General features: G+C 42.1%; 1 protein-coding gene across 4 annotated transcripts in view; it reads left to right on the top strand.

Annotated features, from left to right (window-relative positions):
• Nucleotides 1–13,992, top strand: part of LOC133953853 (regulator of G-protein signaling 12-like) — a 45,225-nt gene extending 31,233 nt beyond the window's left edge. The window contains exons 7-19 of one of the 4 annotated variants that reach the window (XM_062387991.1): nucleotides 4,170–4,339; nucleotides 4,858–4,950; nucleotides 5,552–5,695; nucleotides 7,693–7,875; nucleotides 8,016–8,166; nucleotides 8,511–8,605; nucleotides 8,764–8,976; nucleotides 9,824–9,897; nucleotides 10,011–10,137; nucleotides 10,251–10,347; nucleotides 10,475–10,542; nucleotides 11,467–11,638; nucleotides 12,022–13,992. In XM_062387991.1, the coding sequence (XP_062243975.1) occupies nucleotides 4,170–4,339; nucleotides 4,858–4,950; nucleotides 5,552–5,695; nucleotides 7,693–7,875; nucleotides 8,016–8,166; nucleotides 8,511–8,605; nucleotides 8,764–8,976; nucleotides 9,824–9,897; nucleotides 10,011–10,137; nucleotides 10,251–10,347; nucleotides 10,475–10,542; nucleotides 11,467–11,638; nucleotides 12,022–12,596 (2,162 nt within the window). In that variant the 3' untranslated portion in view covers nucleotides 12,597–13,992. Of the gene's footprint in view, nucleotides 1–4,169; nucleotides 4,340–4,857; nucleotides 4,951–5,551; nucleotides 5,696–7,692; nucleotides 7,876–8,015; nucleotides 8,167–8,510; nucleotides 8,606–8,763; nucleotides 8,977–9,823; nucleotides 9,898–10,010; nucleotides 10,138–10,250; nucleotides 10,348–10,471; nucleotides 10,543–11,466; nucleotides 11,639–12,021 lie in introns of all 4 variants that reach the window. The other 3 variants (XM_062387990.1, XM_062387994.1, XM_062387992.1) reach the window with 3 other exon arrangements.
• The last annotated feature ends 1,447 nt before the right edge of the window (nucleotides 13,993–15,439 follow it).

The following is a 15,439-nucleotide window of genomic DNA, read 5'->3' as shown; positions in this document are numbered from 1 at the left end:
ATCTGATACATTATAAATGTATAAAATTGAATTTCCCTTATTCTGATTTGAATTTACATTTTCTGAACTTCCTCTGTAATTTCCCAGGTCTAATAGCAGGGCTTTTGCCAACTTTAGTGTGTACTAAAAAACTGTCTTAAAATATATTTATCATAGATTTATTTTGATCTGTTGTAGAAGTTGAGACAACAGTTGTCTCACAAATATTATTCCATGCTCTTTTAATCAGTCTCTGTATCTGTCTGTGTATGTATTTGTGTTTATAGCTGTATGAGGGCTGTGGGCCTCATTAGTCTCAGTTGTGGCCTGTCTTTAACAAGATTCTCATCAATACTGCAGTGTGTGTGTGCGTGTGTGTGTGGGTGCGTGTGCGAGTGCTTGTGTTTGTTCTGGCGTTTTTAGTTCCCCCCTCCCTCCACTCTGAATTATTCATCATTTCGAGGTCTGTGTGTGCTTGTATCACTTACCTGCCTGTGTGTTTGTGAACGTACGTGCGTATTGTGACCTGACTCTCTGTAGTCTCTCAGGTTGTCAGCCAGGTTGGTCCTCACCAAGCTCGCCTCCGACCACCTTCTTTTTTCCCAATTCTCTCTCTTCCTCCCTAAGTTTCTGTCAGTCATGAGTGTGTGTGTGCATGCTCAGCCTTGGACCATGTGTCCAGCCTGGTGTGTTTGAGGTTGTGTGGGGCCCTGATAGGCTGAGAATGGATGGGGGGGCTTGGATCCCCCTCAGGATTCGCTACCTGCCTCGCTGGCACCACACAGGCTCCTACCAGCTCTACCCAGGTGAGGTGAAAGCTGGAGCTTAAGATAGCCTACTTGTTTCTTCAGTAAAGGAAGATATTTTTAAGGCACAAAGGAGCAGTTAACTTAACATATTGATCCTGAATATTGGGTTAGCTTTAGTTAAGCCGCTTAAATTCTTTCAAGAATTGGCAAGTTCCCCAATCACAAGATACAAATAGTTTGTTGGTTTTGTATCTACCAACAGCAGGTTGGGGCTTAATGAGCCTAACCTTTGTGAATGAGTGTGGTAGTCCAGCTGATGTTTAACAATGCTGTTGCTAGTTTAAATGGTGTGATGATGATGTGGTTTATTACATTGTACTGTACCATCCCCATTACAAGTTAAAAGTGAATAAAGAGTTGGCTTTGAAAAGAAAGTGTCAGGAGCCAGTGCTCTGACCAAATTCTAACATTTCTTAAATAGGGAAATACTTTTTTTTAGAATGGCATGTCATTATGGCAGTGTAACTTTTCTCTCTTGGTCCCTGCTAAGTTCTGTTAAGCCTTTGCACTGCAAAATATCTCATGAAATGGTTGATGTCTTTTGCATGGGTGGAAAAATTAACCTTTTTTTAAAGATTTTTTCTGTTGACAGTGTTAGCATGCAATGGTGAGAAAGAGAGGGGGAGACATGAAGCAAAAGGATGGGTCAACACCTCAAGCCCCCCTATATAGCTCACCTTGTAGATTGGGCACCAAATCTACAGAGGCTTGAGTCCTTGGGACTTTTAACCTTTTGTGAAGATATCAAAATGCACAAAATTAATAAAAAAAAAGGTTAGTTTAAACATGCATATCCATATTTTAGAAAATTGCCTTTGTCTTCAAAGAAAAAAACAAAAATAGATTATAAATAAAAAAGAACAGATAAAAGAGTTGAAAAGTTCTCTTGTAGCCATGTTGGTGGCTCCTGGATTTTTATAGCACTTTCCCGTGAGAAGCAGTTTAAATTGTGTTTTCAAGGACGTTTTAACATTGATGTTGCTCGCCAGCAATAACCACTTGTGGCAGTTTCGCTCTATACTTAACAGCCAACTCACCAGCACAAGTGACCACGTTAAAAGACAAGATGCTTTCCACTAAAAACACAATCTATGTTATCTATGAAACTCATAATACAAATACAAATAATTTATCATACTTAAAACCTCCAAAAACTTGGGTTTAGTGGCATCTAGTGGTGACATCGCACATGGCAACCACCCTAACCTTGCAAGGAAGGTGGAGAACCTACTCTGGCTTTCCTCTGATGTGAAAATACAAAAGGCCTTCTCTTGAGCCAGGGCTTGGTTTGTCTTTTCTGGGCCACTGTGGAGCGTGGAAGTGAAACTTGATGGGCCTTATCACTCAGGAAAGGAAACACAAATGAAATGACACCTACCTTCAGGCTACTATACGCTTATTAAGATAAACCCATTAATATTAAGTTCTATTTCTGCTAAAAGATTCCTCTAATTCCTACAAACTAAAACTTTAAATCTCTCTATGACATTATATATTCATTAAGCAATAACGCAGAAAGTTTTGGAATTGGACATTTTAGATGATAAAAAGCCTCTGTTATTATTGATTAAGAGTTTAAAACTTATTTTCAAATATTCACCTATTTTCTATACACATGTGTTGTACTTAAAACATAAAACCGGTCTAAAATAATGCAGTCGTATCTAGTGAGAGAGACATTCACAAGGCTACTGTGTATAGTGGCCTACAAATCAGCACAGCCTCGGAAGTGACATTTAAAAAGATACAACCTGGTCCAACACATTATTCAGTTGTGTCCAGTTTTGGATTAAAATGTTGCCAGACCCTGATCCAAATTCTAACAATAAGGAAAGAAAATATTCACATTGTTCATTCCAATATTGACACTGGCAGAGATTGTTATGTTCAACTTAAGGAGACCCTGCCTAATGTTTTAATTTAATTTAATTTAATTTAGACGGTACTGACTGGAAGCATTTTGCTTGTTTGGTTTGGATGAGTTGACCCAAAACGTCATCAATAGTTTATTGAGATTACATTTTTTAGGAATATGTTGGAATTAGTGATGCAAAAACAAGGTTGCCAAACAACACAAATACCTGTAGCTTTGTTCTTGTTATTAGCATGGTATGATAACGAGTCCTATTGTTGTCCTTCTCTGTGATATACAGCTGCTTTATGCAAGGTGTGCATTGTGGTAGACTCCCTGTGACACTGAAGAGTTGAGAGGAGGAGTCATGGAGGAGTCATGGATAAATGTTTGCTTCTCAGTCGCAGAAGCAGTTTACCTTAATGCCTGAAGTTGTTGAGTTGTTTACTGTTAAATACTGATTGAGAGTGAAAGAGCCAAGCACTTAAGAAATAGTGATGAAAAAGATATTCATTGTGAAACCTCGTTGAAAACATTAGGCTGAAGAAAAAAATTTTCAAAAGCAGAAATCACACTGGAAAATATCCATGAATAGCCAAGTTTCCTAGTTTTAAATCACACAGGCCTTTGGCTGTGGGCAGGATACTGCTCTTACAGTTCAGTTAGAGGATTTGCGTAGTTTCAGGCACCTGACCGGTGATGCCTTCCCTCTGGCTGTTCTTGTATTTATTTTATCTCAATTTAGAAGCCCAAATTTAGTTCATCCGGCCTGAAGCACCTTCACTCTGGTTACTCTCAACTTTTCTGTGTGCCTCTGTCTTTGTGCCCCTCTGTCTACACATGAGGAACATAGAGGTAGTGAGTGCAGTCCAGTGGTGGGCACAGTTATCATTGTTAGATGAGTTGGTATTATACGCAGGGCAACCGAGCGTCACACACAAAACTTGTTAAACGGAATGTTACAATTCCCTTTTATTGTATTTAATAAAAAGAAAAAATGTCTTCAGAGTTTAACTTTCCCAGGCTAATGTTTCTACATAAAAATGTCACCTGCACCCATACCCTATGTGCCCCCCCCCCCCCCCCCCACACACACACACACTTAGGATAAAACAAGCAGAAGTACACACAGCTACACAATGCACCAACTGAGACAGACACCAAGGTAGAGATCTATATGGTAGATAAGAAAATGGGTTTATCATGAAACTGTGGCAGGACAAATTAGAATACAGAGGGCGACCACAGAAGGTAATTAATGGGAAACTGTGGTATTAAAGGGATTGCATGAGTGAACGTGTGCAACATGGATTTTGCTGCTCGGGCCTAACGAGCTCTTGAAAGTGCTGCTTTCAAGTAGAGCCTCTGTAGACAGAGGAACAGTTAACAGCAAGAAAGCAGAGAGAACCTCTGAGATATTGTGAAATGCAACATTTTCTCAATATGATAATTGAAGAATCCGAGCCTTGTCCAGGTCAACCTACTACTGTACAGCTGTTTTAACGGTGTGTGTGTTTGTGTGCAATCAGAGCTGAACAGCGTGGAGCTGCAGGGCTGCAACAGCGACAACAGTCTGAACAGTAATGCCAGCCTTCCAAGCGTCCAGAGCCACAGGCGCCACACAGAGAGGAGAGTGGCCAGCTGGGCGGTCTGCTTCGAGAGGCTGCTGCAAGATCCCGTGGGAGTCCGCTACTTCTCGGTACGGTGACAGCACATGACTGGTGTTGGCCAGCACATGCTCACCGCATAATTGACCTTTACTTTATCTCGTAGAGTTGAAACTAGTAAAGGGTTGCTTGTGTGAGGTGCAGAATTGGTTTGTTTTTTGCACCAGCTAGTTTTGACCATGCATCACACTGTCAATTTGAAGAAATAAACCTCTGAGCATTGTAATGAAATGTGATAAGAAGCCTTATCATTAGAAGTTAATCTCTTATCTAATATATCCTGTAGAAGTGAATTACAAGCTGCAGCTGAATCTATGATAATAAATAATAAAAAAAAACTGAAGGAAATTGTTTTTTCAAAATGCTAAACTAAATAAAATGTCAAAAATGTCTTGGCTGGTAAGGATGTATCACCAGACATAACCACTGACTGCAGCAGAATAGATTTATTATATTTAGAAATGAGAATTGTAAAACGTCACCTTATTGCATTTCTGTTTTATTTATTTTGTCGTTTTTCAGCATTTCTTATTTAATTCTTGTACTACAGGAGTTTCTGAAGAAAGAGTTCAGTGAGGAGAACATCCTGTTTTGGCAGGCCTGTGAGTTCTTCAGCCACGTCCCTGAGAATGACAAGAAGCAGGTAACAGACATGGTTTGAAGAATATCTATGCACAGTCCTCTTGTAATAATCTGATTTCAGACATGCGCTGTACTTTTGAGAAACTCTTGACAATTTCTCTGGCCGGTTGGGGTTAGCGCAGAACTCCGGAGAATAGCTGCTGAGAGCTAGCTGGATTTGACGGTTCTCAACCTCTCAGTCCGGTTGTTGTCATGTCCTCACTCCCGGAACCCCTCACCCAGACCCAGGTCTGTCCGGGTTCCCTTCCCCGTGGACTGAGGGTCCGTGTGCGGACATGAAGCTGAGCAGTGGGGCTAGCTCCGGGCTGCTTCCTCCAGCTGCTAACATTCTCACTGTGCATCCTCCTGTCACATAACGAAATCCAGTATTTTCATCGATGAAAAAAAATGTCATCTACGAAATTCTTAATGTTCATTAATGGATCGTTGATTAACTATGCCCATCCCTAATGGCTATATTTGGATTAATCTGTGAGCTGTTGATCAGTCCTCTTCACTGCCCATCTTATCTTTCTCTCTGTCTTATCCCTTTTTTTTTTTTACCTTCAACCTCTCCTTCACCCTCTACTCCCCATCTTCGCTGACCCTCTAACCCTCTCCAGCTCTCCCAGCGTGCCAGGGAGATCTACAACAGCTTCCTGTCCAGTAAAGCCACAACGCCGGTCAACATCGACAGTCAAGCTCAGCTCGCTGATGACATCCTCAATGCTCCCCGACCTGACATGTTCAAAGAGCAGCAGCTGCAAGTAAGCAATCACAACAAATGCACATACCAACACCAACACCACACTCAAGGTACCCACTATTCACCTATGTATTAGCGGAAGCTTCTTCTGCTTTTAGATCAAACTGACCTTTAACCTTCCCTGTTAGGCGGAAGGGAGAAGCGTCTTTCCCTGAGGGGCGCTTTATTTTTACCAATAAATCAGACACATCTATTGAAAATGCACTTGTATTACAGTACTTGATGCTCATAAAATATAAGTTCAACTGTTCTTCCTGGCCGGCTGTCTGGCATCATGGATCTGAATGGCTTCTTAGATGTGCATGTTGTGGGTGGATGGGGAGGGGGATAACTGGCTGAAAAGCTCCATTGATTTCAACAGCTGAGCTATGATGTTCCAACTCTGATAAGAGTCACAAGGCTGGAGATATCTGCACCGTCACCCTTTATATTTTTTCACATCAAACATACACACACACACACACACACACACACACGCCTCAGACCAACTTTTCCAAGATATCCCTGGATTGGAGATCAAGGGTCAGACAGGAACTTCATATGGATTTAAGCATTCACAAATAAAAACGCATAAATACACACACATATATTCACAGTTTATTCAATACATGTACTCCTCTTATATGCATATGTTTTTTAACATAACGATTATCTAGTCTCTCATTCAAAGTGAAGTTACAACTCTGGACTAATACAACATGGAGATGTTAGTTAGACATTGACTATTGATTAAATATGAAATTCAATGTGTTTATTAGCTTACTGGCCAATGGGGATCTCTCAGTAAATAAAACCATAGAGTGTTTAGCCAAGCAGTAATCTACATAGTGTTTTATATTTGATAATGTATAAGAAAGAATCAAGGGGAGCCTGTTTAAAATTGGTTATGGGTTCATTGCTTGTTGCTGTGCTGTCATTAGAAGAGTTGATCATCAGCCTGTTTTAATAACCAGGTAGCAGAGCCAAAGCTCAGTGTTATTATTTGTTATTCTCTATATTTTGGTTTCTACAATTTCATTTTCATTTTCACTCATCTTAAGGCGAATTAGAAAATATTTTGTTCAGTAAGTTTCGTTTGTACCATGTTCTGTTCAGTACAGTTCTTTTTTTATTCTTAGATCAACAGATGGAGCAGACAGTTTTACAGGAGGGAAGATTTTAGTGTGAGCACGGGGGTGTCAGGTGTGACTGTGAGGTGTTATGGCAAATGGTTCACACGGCTCATGAGTCAGGTAGGAGCGGCCCTTTCTTCAGAATATGGCTTTATATCTCAGGGAGCTCAGGGCCGACTCTGGAGTGAACTGAGGCACGTGCCATGAATCCTGACATGTGTATGTGAGGAGGGAGAACCCTATAGCTCCCTAATGCATATCATTACATTTAAGTGGATCTTACTGCGCTGCCGAACACAGTGAAATAAAGTCCCCTTTAACACAGAGCATTTTATGCACAGTGCTGGTACATTGCTAATTTGATTTAGTTGGTGTAATATTTTTTCACATAAGCCATTTCTATTTGAACAGTCTTAGTCGAGAATTCATTGATTTAGTGTGGGCCTCACTACATATTGTTTACCAGTCCTCTTAAACTAAAAAGTTAAACTTATACATGTACATTAAACACACAATCTATTTTATCAAATCAATCTCAAGTTGTTTGCAAACATACCTGGGGCCTTATGTATGCATGCCTCATATACGTACACCCAATGCCACTGCAAGAAATCTAAAAACAGGCTGATTGCAATCATTTGATGTTGCAAATTTGAAGGCACCAAAGATCAGTAGGTTGATGGTATTTCTAGAAGACTTCATCATTTTAAATGATTTAGACTTGTACTTCCTCCCATTTGTTTTCAACATCTGTAAGCATCTGTTTTTTCTCATCTCTTCCTTCATTTATTTTCACTTCTTTTTTTATTTGTTCTTTGTCCTTCCCTCTTTAAACCTTTTGAGTTTACTTCATTCCACTGATTAATTATTTCTTCCTTTTCTGTAGATCTTCAACCTGATGAAGTTTGACAGCTACACACGGTTCCTCAAGTCTCTGCTCTACCAGGAGTGTATGCTGGCGGAGGTGGAGGGCAGGCCTCTGCCGGACCCTTACCATGTCCCCAGCAGCCCCACCTCCAAACACAGCACCACAGGCTCCGACCGCTCCAACCTCTCCACGCCCAAGAAGGTAACACAGCAAATATGGTCGATTGTGTTTCCTAACAATTCCTATTTCAGGGTTGACAGTGACTCATGGTCTTACATCCATCATGTGTGGCTGCCTTTACCTCTACCCCAACCTTCTTTCATTTTGTTTTTGTGATACAGGAGGACAAAAAGAGTAAATCTGGTCGATCGTTAAATGACGACAGCAGAGATGACTCAGGCGACAGAAAGAAAGGCATTTTCTTCTCATGGTCCCGCAACAGGAGCTTCGGCAAAGGCCCCAAGAAGCGAGAGCTGACAGACTTCAACTACAGTCAGTAGTCTTCTGTTTTCATGCTGAGTTTCCTCGGTTGAAGTATTTAATTGTAAACAAAAAAGTTCCTATGAGAGAACAATGGCAGAATTGTTTGCTTGTGCAATAGCACAGATCACATGATTCATCTCATACTGTAGCTAAAGTTTCCCTAGAACCTTATAAGTTACATGTAATTGATTTTAAAAAAATGTATTGGAAGAGATGCTGTAATACGATGTGTACAAAAACATGTTAAAATTTGGAGGGCCATCTTTTATGTTGCATACAGTGGTTTTGAATTATTCCTCTGTTTGTCTCTCCTCTGGATAACACTAAGGAGGATGTTCTGTATTGTGTTTTAGATTTCTCGGGCAGTAATGGTCGGCGTGAATCGCAGGGTTCACTGTCGTCAGGAGCCAGTCTGGAGCTGGGGACTTCAGGGTCTGGGAAGAATGAGGTCAGTCTGGAAAGTGATAATCAGCTTAGATGCTTAAGCATTCACGTAAACTTTATCTTCACCCTCTTTAACTGATTTACTTTAAAGTAATCATGAATAATAAGACTGACAGTTTTGTTGTTTCCCTCCTCGTCCCTGTCTCTATTCTCTTTTTCCAGGGTGATACTTCCCGTGGTGCTGTATCGCTGTCAACAGAGCGCGGAGGGGGCAGCGCCCCCTTGAGGCAATGTAACATAAGCTTGCCGGATGGCTCGTGTTGCTCTGTGCCACTGAGGGCCGGAGTGTCCATCAGGGACCTGCTGCTGGGCCTCTGTGAGAAGCTCTGCATCAACTTGGCAGCTATAGACCTCTTCCTGGTCGGAGGGGAGAAGGTATCCCAAACCACAAACTGCATTTACAAATCCGAAACCAGATTGAAAACACTAAATTAACAATGCTTAATAGTAATGATTATTATGCTTGATTAAAAGAAGTCTATTTATTAGGATGATAAAGCATCCCTTATCATTAATGTTATCAGAGTAATAGGAGATATGCAAACGCGATTTGAATTATCATCCGACTCTGCAGTTCTTCTTTAGTTCTATGCAGTGTTTTTGTGATTTTCAGGTCATTCTTTTGGTTTTACAGCCCCTCACCTTTACTGTTTTAGTTCTCCCGCACCGCTCAAACAGGCAATAATCAAATAACATATATACATATTTTGCGCAACATTAATACAAATTGAATGGATGAAATATAAAAGATATGTGTGGGGTATGGTAGAAACCATTAATGGCTTGTATGTAATCCACACCAAATATCCCAAAAAGATAAAACATACAGAATTCTAAATACAGGTTATGGTGAAGATGTTTATATGATAAACATGCAATATGAATTACAGAAACTACCATTTCATTGCAAATCAAATGTTGTAACAGCAGAGCATTTCTAATTCTCTTTTTGCAAATGGACAATAACACAATGAAATCCAACAAATGTTCCACAAGATAACTACACACTAGTTTATAGAAAACTAACCCGCAAATATCAACTTTATACTTGATGTAGGACTTACAAATGATAACTGCTCCCATGAAAGATGCATTTCATATCATATCAGGGGATCAGAGAGATTCCATTCCTTGTAACTCAAAGGGATCATGAAACTTTGAGGTTGTGCATGAACATGGACACACTTCAAGAAGACATTGTCCTGTTTCTCTTTTCTCGCAGCCACTTGTTTTGGACCAGGACTGTATGACGTTGTGCTCAAGGGACCTCCGACTTGAAAAACGCACTCTTTTCAGGTACAGTGACATCAAGTCTTAGACAGTTCTGTATGCTGTTGTTTCACTGGACGTCAATGTTCCAGCCACAGAAGCCTACGGAAAAGCACTAAATCCATTCTCTTCTTCTCAAGACTCGACTTAGTCCCTATCAACCGGTCTGTGGGCCTCAAAGCGAAACCCACCAAGCCAGTGACAGAGGTCCTCAGGCCTGTGGTCGCCAAGTACGGCCTGCACCTCTCTGAATTAGTAGCTCGCATTGTAAGTCCCTCCTCACCATGGCCCGCCTGAGCACAAAGAGAAAGAAATACACAGACAGTGAATGTGATGACCTCAAAATCTTATTTGAATGTGTGTGTGTGTGTGTGATGCAGAGTGGGGAGTCAGAACCTTTAGATCTAGGGCTTCCTATTTCCAACCTGGACGGGCTGAGAGTGGTGTTAGATGTAGCGGACTCCACTCCTGGAAAAGGTAACACATGTTGGCTGGTGTCTCATTGACCATAGCTTCTGTATTTGTGTTACTTTGTATCATTGTTGTAATTGTATATACTCTGTATCAGATTCTCGAAATGTGCCCTCTGTCCTTCACTCAGCAGACAAACAGAAAGTAACTCCCTCTAAGAGTCACATCCCGGCGTCTACGAGCAGAAACCAATCTACAACTGTAAGATCTTTACCAACTTTTTGTTTCTTATCTTCTTCTCGCTCTGGAATGTTCCATAACCCACCCAATGTCTCCACTTCCTGGTTGACGATGTCACGCTACTAAGTGTCCCTCTCTTGTCTGTTTGCAACGTGTTAAAAGCGTGCGCAGGCGTACGATGTGTGTCTCTGGCAGCGTGTGTGACTGTATTTATGTGCACTGTCAGTGTGGAACCAAGAGCCGCATTACGCTCTCCAGGTTATTATGGTCTGCCTGTGGCCGAATGCATCATCAACTTTGCTCTCTGGTTTGCTGGTTCTCTTTCTTCCATAACACGCACACTGGCCGGGCGAGACCAGCCCGGCCTCACGGAGCAGATGCTGGTCTCACAACTCTCGAAACTCTTTCTAGGGATGCAGGTGGTGGTGGCAGCTCTCTGGGTTTTACCTGTTACCTGAAATGATCATTTATTGATTTCATGGTTGTTTCTGGATATTGTTTCTTAAAACAGGCTCTACCCTCCTCAGGGGCAGTAGTGTTGCTTTAAGCTGTAGATAGTTGGTCCTCTGCTGCTGTGGTGTATGATCTTTGTCTACATGTTGGTGCTGCTGAGTAAACACTGCCTGACATTGTGGTTGTATGAGACATCCCACTTGTCTTCTAGTTAGAGCTGATCAATATATATATGTTTAACTAGAATCATTTCTAATTAATGAGTGTCATCGATTATTATCATAATCATTTCACTGTCATAATTTATCTCATGTAATTGTCCCTCTCAAAAACAGCCACTGTCTTTGAAATGAATGCCCCATACCCCAATCAAATTATTTCCACCATCAGTAGAATTAGTCCCCATGTGTTGTCATCACTTGTGCCCGTACTTGCACCACCATGACTCATCAGGGCTTCAATGCCTCGCTCCGCTCTCCTTGTGGCCCCCAGGGGGAGGATAGGCCAACAGGGAAAGCCGGTTCAGCCCACCCCCGTGGGGAAAACGGCAAAGCTGGGCACAGCCCTGACCCAAGAGGCCTGGCCTTACCCAACAACTCTGGGTCTCTCCATAAGGCTCCGGAGAAACGAAAGCAGAAAAAGATTAATATAGACGAAGCTGAAGGTAAAGACTGATCAACCTCTCTCTCTCTCTCTCTCTCTCTCTCTCTCTCTTTAGCTTCGTTGCTGTGATCACACTAACACTTTTGCCTGTCTGCAGTATTGCAGCAGCAGCACAAAATGCTTTCAATGCTAGCTAGCTACATGTAGCACAGTCTGCTCCAACTGAATGTAGCTTTGACCTGTCTGATTAATACACACCCTCTGCTGCATGTTTTCTGAATGACAATGAATGTTTTTAAACTGTTATTCTGGGTGAATATTCATTTGCGAGTGTGTTTGTGTGTATGCACATGCATTTTCTTTTTTTATGAATATATGTGTGTGTTTGTGTGTGTGTGTTTATATATGTGTGTGCATGTGCGTGTGTGTATGTGTGCCCTACAGAGTTCTTCGACCTCATATCCAAAGCTCAGAGCAACCGAGCAGACGACCAGCGAGGCCTGCTAAACAAAAGCAACCTGCAGCTTCCAGACTTTCTGCGCCTGTCGCCAGGGGCAACCAACCCATCGGCCCCTCCCCTCTTCGACCCTGAGCCCAGTTGCTCCACCCCTAATTCCCGTAACCCCAACAACGGCAGCTTCCCTAGCAGCGGTCGCCGGGGCAATAAGACAAACAGCAATGACAGGGGCGGAGGCGGCGGTGGCCCTCCCTCGCTCAGCGCGAGCCATCAGTCCCAGAGCCTGGACTCTGCACTGGGCACTGAGAACGGAGGGGGGAGGAAATCCAGAGCACTGCCACCGTTTCCCGGCACCGTCTCCCCCGTCCACCCCTCATCCGGCAGGGGGGAATCCGTCCAAATGCTGGAGGAGGACACCCTGTCCGATCTGACTCTCGTGGGAGAGGGGGACATTAACAGCCCCAGCCTCAACTACATCACTCCCTCAGCCCTCCCCTGCAAACCCCAGCCCCAACAGCAAGCACGGAACAGTCGGCCTAGCTCAGGTACCTTCCCTGTGTGACCCTTTTGAACTTTCCCCTCTATCTTCACCTGACTGCGAGCGGAACTGGAGACCCCACTGCCGTCAGGCTGAAGCCGCTTGTTGGTCTGTGGCTGAACGGCCCAGAATGCATCCAGATCTCCTCCCTCTCGTTATTTAGCTAGAACATCTTTCAATTCAACACATCGCTTACGACACTCTAACGCTAATCTCAGATTGAAGTGTAAATAAACAGTAACTAATGTAAAAAATACAATGCTTATAAGAGAAGTGAGGTTTCATATAGCGAAACAATGGATAGTGAGTGAACATAGTGATGTATGCACTACTTTCAGGCCAGCATCTACTGTACATCAGCTGCAGCCCTAAAATAGACGAGGCTCATTCAGAGAGGAAAGATGGATGCATTAGGTCCGGACGTGTCTTTTCCCTGTGTGGTGTGTATCTGTGTGAACTCTTGAGCGGACTTGCTGTGGAATCCATTTTTCGGAGACGTAAGCTCAAGGAAGAGCTCAGGACAAATTGGCGATGACCAGTGCCAAACTCCTTCTTCTGGCACCCCCCTTCATTGTACAAAATCTAGCAATGCACTTTAGCCTATTTACAATAAGGAGACTTAACACGTCTTTACATGTCTTTCAAAAAGGTCTGTTCCACGCTCCAGTCACCAGCTCTCCCACCTCCAAAGTGGGACTGAAGCTTCAGCTGTGCTCTTACAAGTGGACTGTGGGTTATTTCGGGTTTATTAAAAGCCCGTCAGCACACTGCCATGGCAGGCCCGACCCTTAAAACACAAACATATGCTGCAGCACCGTGAACACAGTCATTTGCATCAGCTGTTGTTTATCATCTATGACACAGCACGTTCCACCGCTGTCCTCTCACATCAAGCGTTTCTCGTGTCGCCCACGGAAACACAGACTGTGGCGAGCGGGCGGACATTCAGCTCTCGCCCCCTGTGATCAAAAGGTCCAGAGTCTTCTGCAGCGACTGTACATGAGCGGCCCTCTTGTCTGTTCCTAATTTTCCATTCTTCTACTTTGTGCTTTTATCACACAGCAGCACGTTTTTACTCTCGGCCCCTCCACAGTTTCACAGGGTTCACAGCTGTTGGCTCACTTCAGGGTTTCAGCTGTAAATAATTGGACTAATAAAGACAAACCTTTTCACTTTTTACCAATTCTTCATTTTCAAGAAAACATATATTTATCCCACCTCCTTTTTCATTTAAGTCTCAGTTAAAAGTATTAACTTGTATATAGTCAAGTTTGTGAAACCAGTGTATTGTTGTAGTAATGGTTAAAAGGCAATGCAGCCATGCTGTTGCTTCAGTTGTGTCACAGTAGAAATCAATTCTCCTCTGTTCAGTTGACTGTACTGTCTGTAAATAGATCTAATAAATGTTTAAGAGGTTGAACTTGCTCTTCAGAGCCTCTTGGTAGCTCCCTCTTTTTCTTAGACTGTTTCATCTGATTTATTCTGTTCTCTGCACCTTTTCTTCATTCGGTATCCCACTCTGCATGAAGCGTCTGACACATTAACACTGAGCCTAGTCAGTGTTAGTGTGTTAAAGGTTGAAGGATGCAGAACTCCTATGCATCATCTTATGATGGTTAATGTGGAAAAAACGAATTCCACCATCTTAATAACCAGTGGTGTAATGTAAACAAACACATTTACTCGAGCACTGTTCCAGCCTGTCATGTGTCACTGTTACATTCGAGTCACAGATTCGACAAAATATAATTTGCCAGTGAATTAAGATGGTAGATTGAAACACCATTTCTCCTTGTCCGTTTCAACATAAAGATTCAGAATCACTATTAGTGCTATACATATTGTATGGTTCATATTTGACATTTTCACACATATTAATATTCTGCAAGGACCTGTTATCTCTTTATACAAGGTTTATAAAATGTGATTACAACTTAGTTTTTTTAGAGTTGAGGCTTTTGCATCAGAACATAAAATATGAATATAATAATTAGATAAAGTCCTCTATAGTGATAGCTTTTGCTTTGTTTTCTCATATCGACTTAATCAAATGATTTGACTAGCTCCTCTATCACTTTGAATAACTATTATTAGCTAATGTTATTAGACCCAGTTTTCATATACTTAAATCAACCAACCGCTACCAAGTTGAAATGCTTTTCAGTTTCAGTCTGGACAGTGTGAGGAAATCTTCAGTTTACTTCTTATGTTTCTTACCTTTGCCCACTTCACTCCATCTCCTCTTTATCTCACTTGATATTCCTCTCTTCTCTCTGTTGCCTCTTCTGTGTGTGTGTGTGTGTGAGTGTGAGAGAGTGTGTGTGCGTGCGTGTTTGTGTGAGTGAGTGTGTGTTTGTGTGTGTGTGTGTTTAGGACAGGGCTTTTGTTTCAGGGTACAAAGGCTTTTTGGGGTAGAGGGCTATTAGTTATGCATGGGTTCCTCTCTGCTCAACGCCTTATTAGGCAGGCTTTGTCATGGTGGGTTCTTTGGTAGCCCAAAAACAAAACCAGGTTCTGTCTCTTCTTCACACACACACTCATTTCCACTTAACACATACATACCCGTTTGTGTGTTTTTTGTGTCACATGATGATCTTATTCTGTCACGGTTTTCATTAGAATAATTCTCCAGTGTTTATTGTGTTTGTGTCCCCCGGGACTGACATGTGACAACAGCAGCAAGCGATTGTACTTAACCATCCCATTTTATGAACGAAAAACACAGACACACACATAGAAGAGAGAGATAAAATATCTTTTGTTGCTCCACTTTATCTCCTCTCAGTTTCACGCACAAACACAAAACCCCTTTAGTTTCTCTTTGAGCATTTAGTTTTACATTTGTCATAAGACTGTCAGGGACAATG

Source organism: Platichthys flesus, chromosome 5 (genome assembly GCF_949316205.1).
Source record: "Platichthys flesus chromosome 5, fPlaFle2.1, whole genome shotgun sequence".
Classification (NCBI taxonomy): Eukaryota; Metazoa; Chordata; class Actinopteri; order Pleuronectiformes; family Pleuronectidae; genus Platichthys; species Platichthys flesus.
This window is presented reverse-complemented; position numbering and strand designations above follow the sequence as displayed.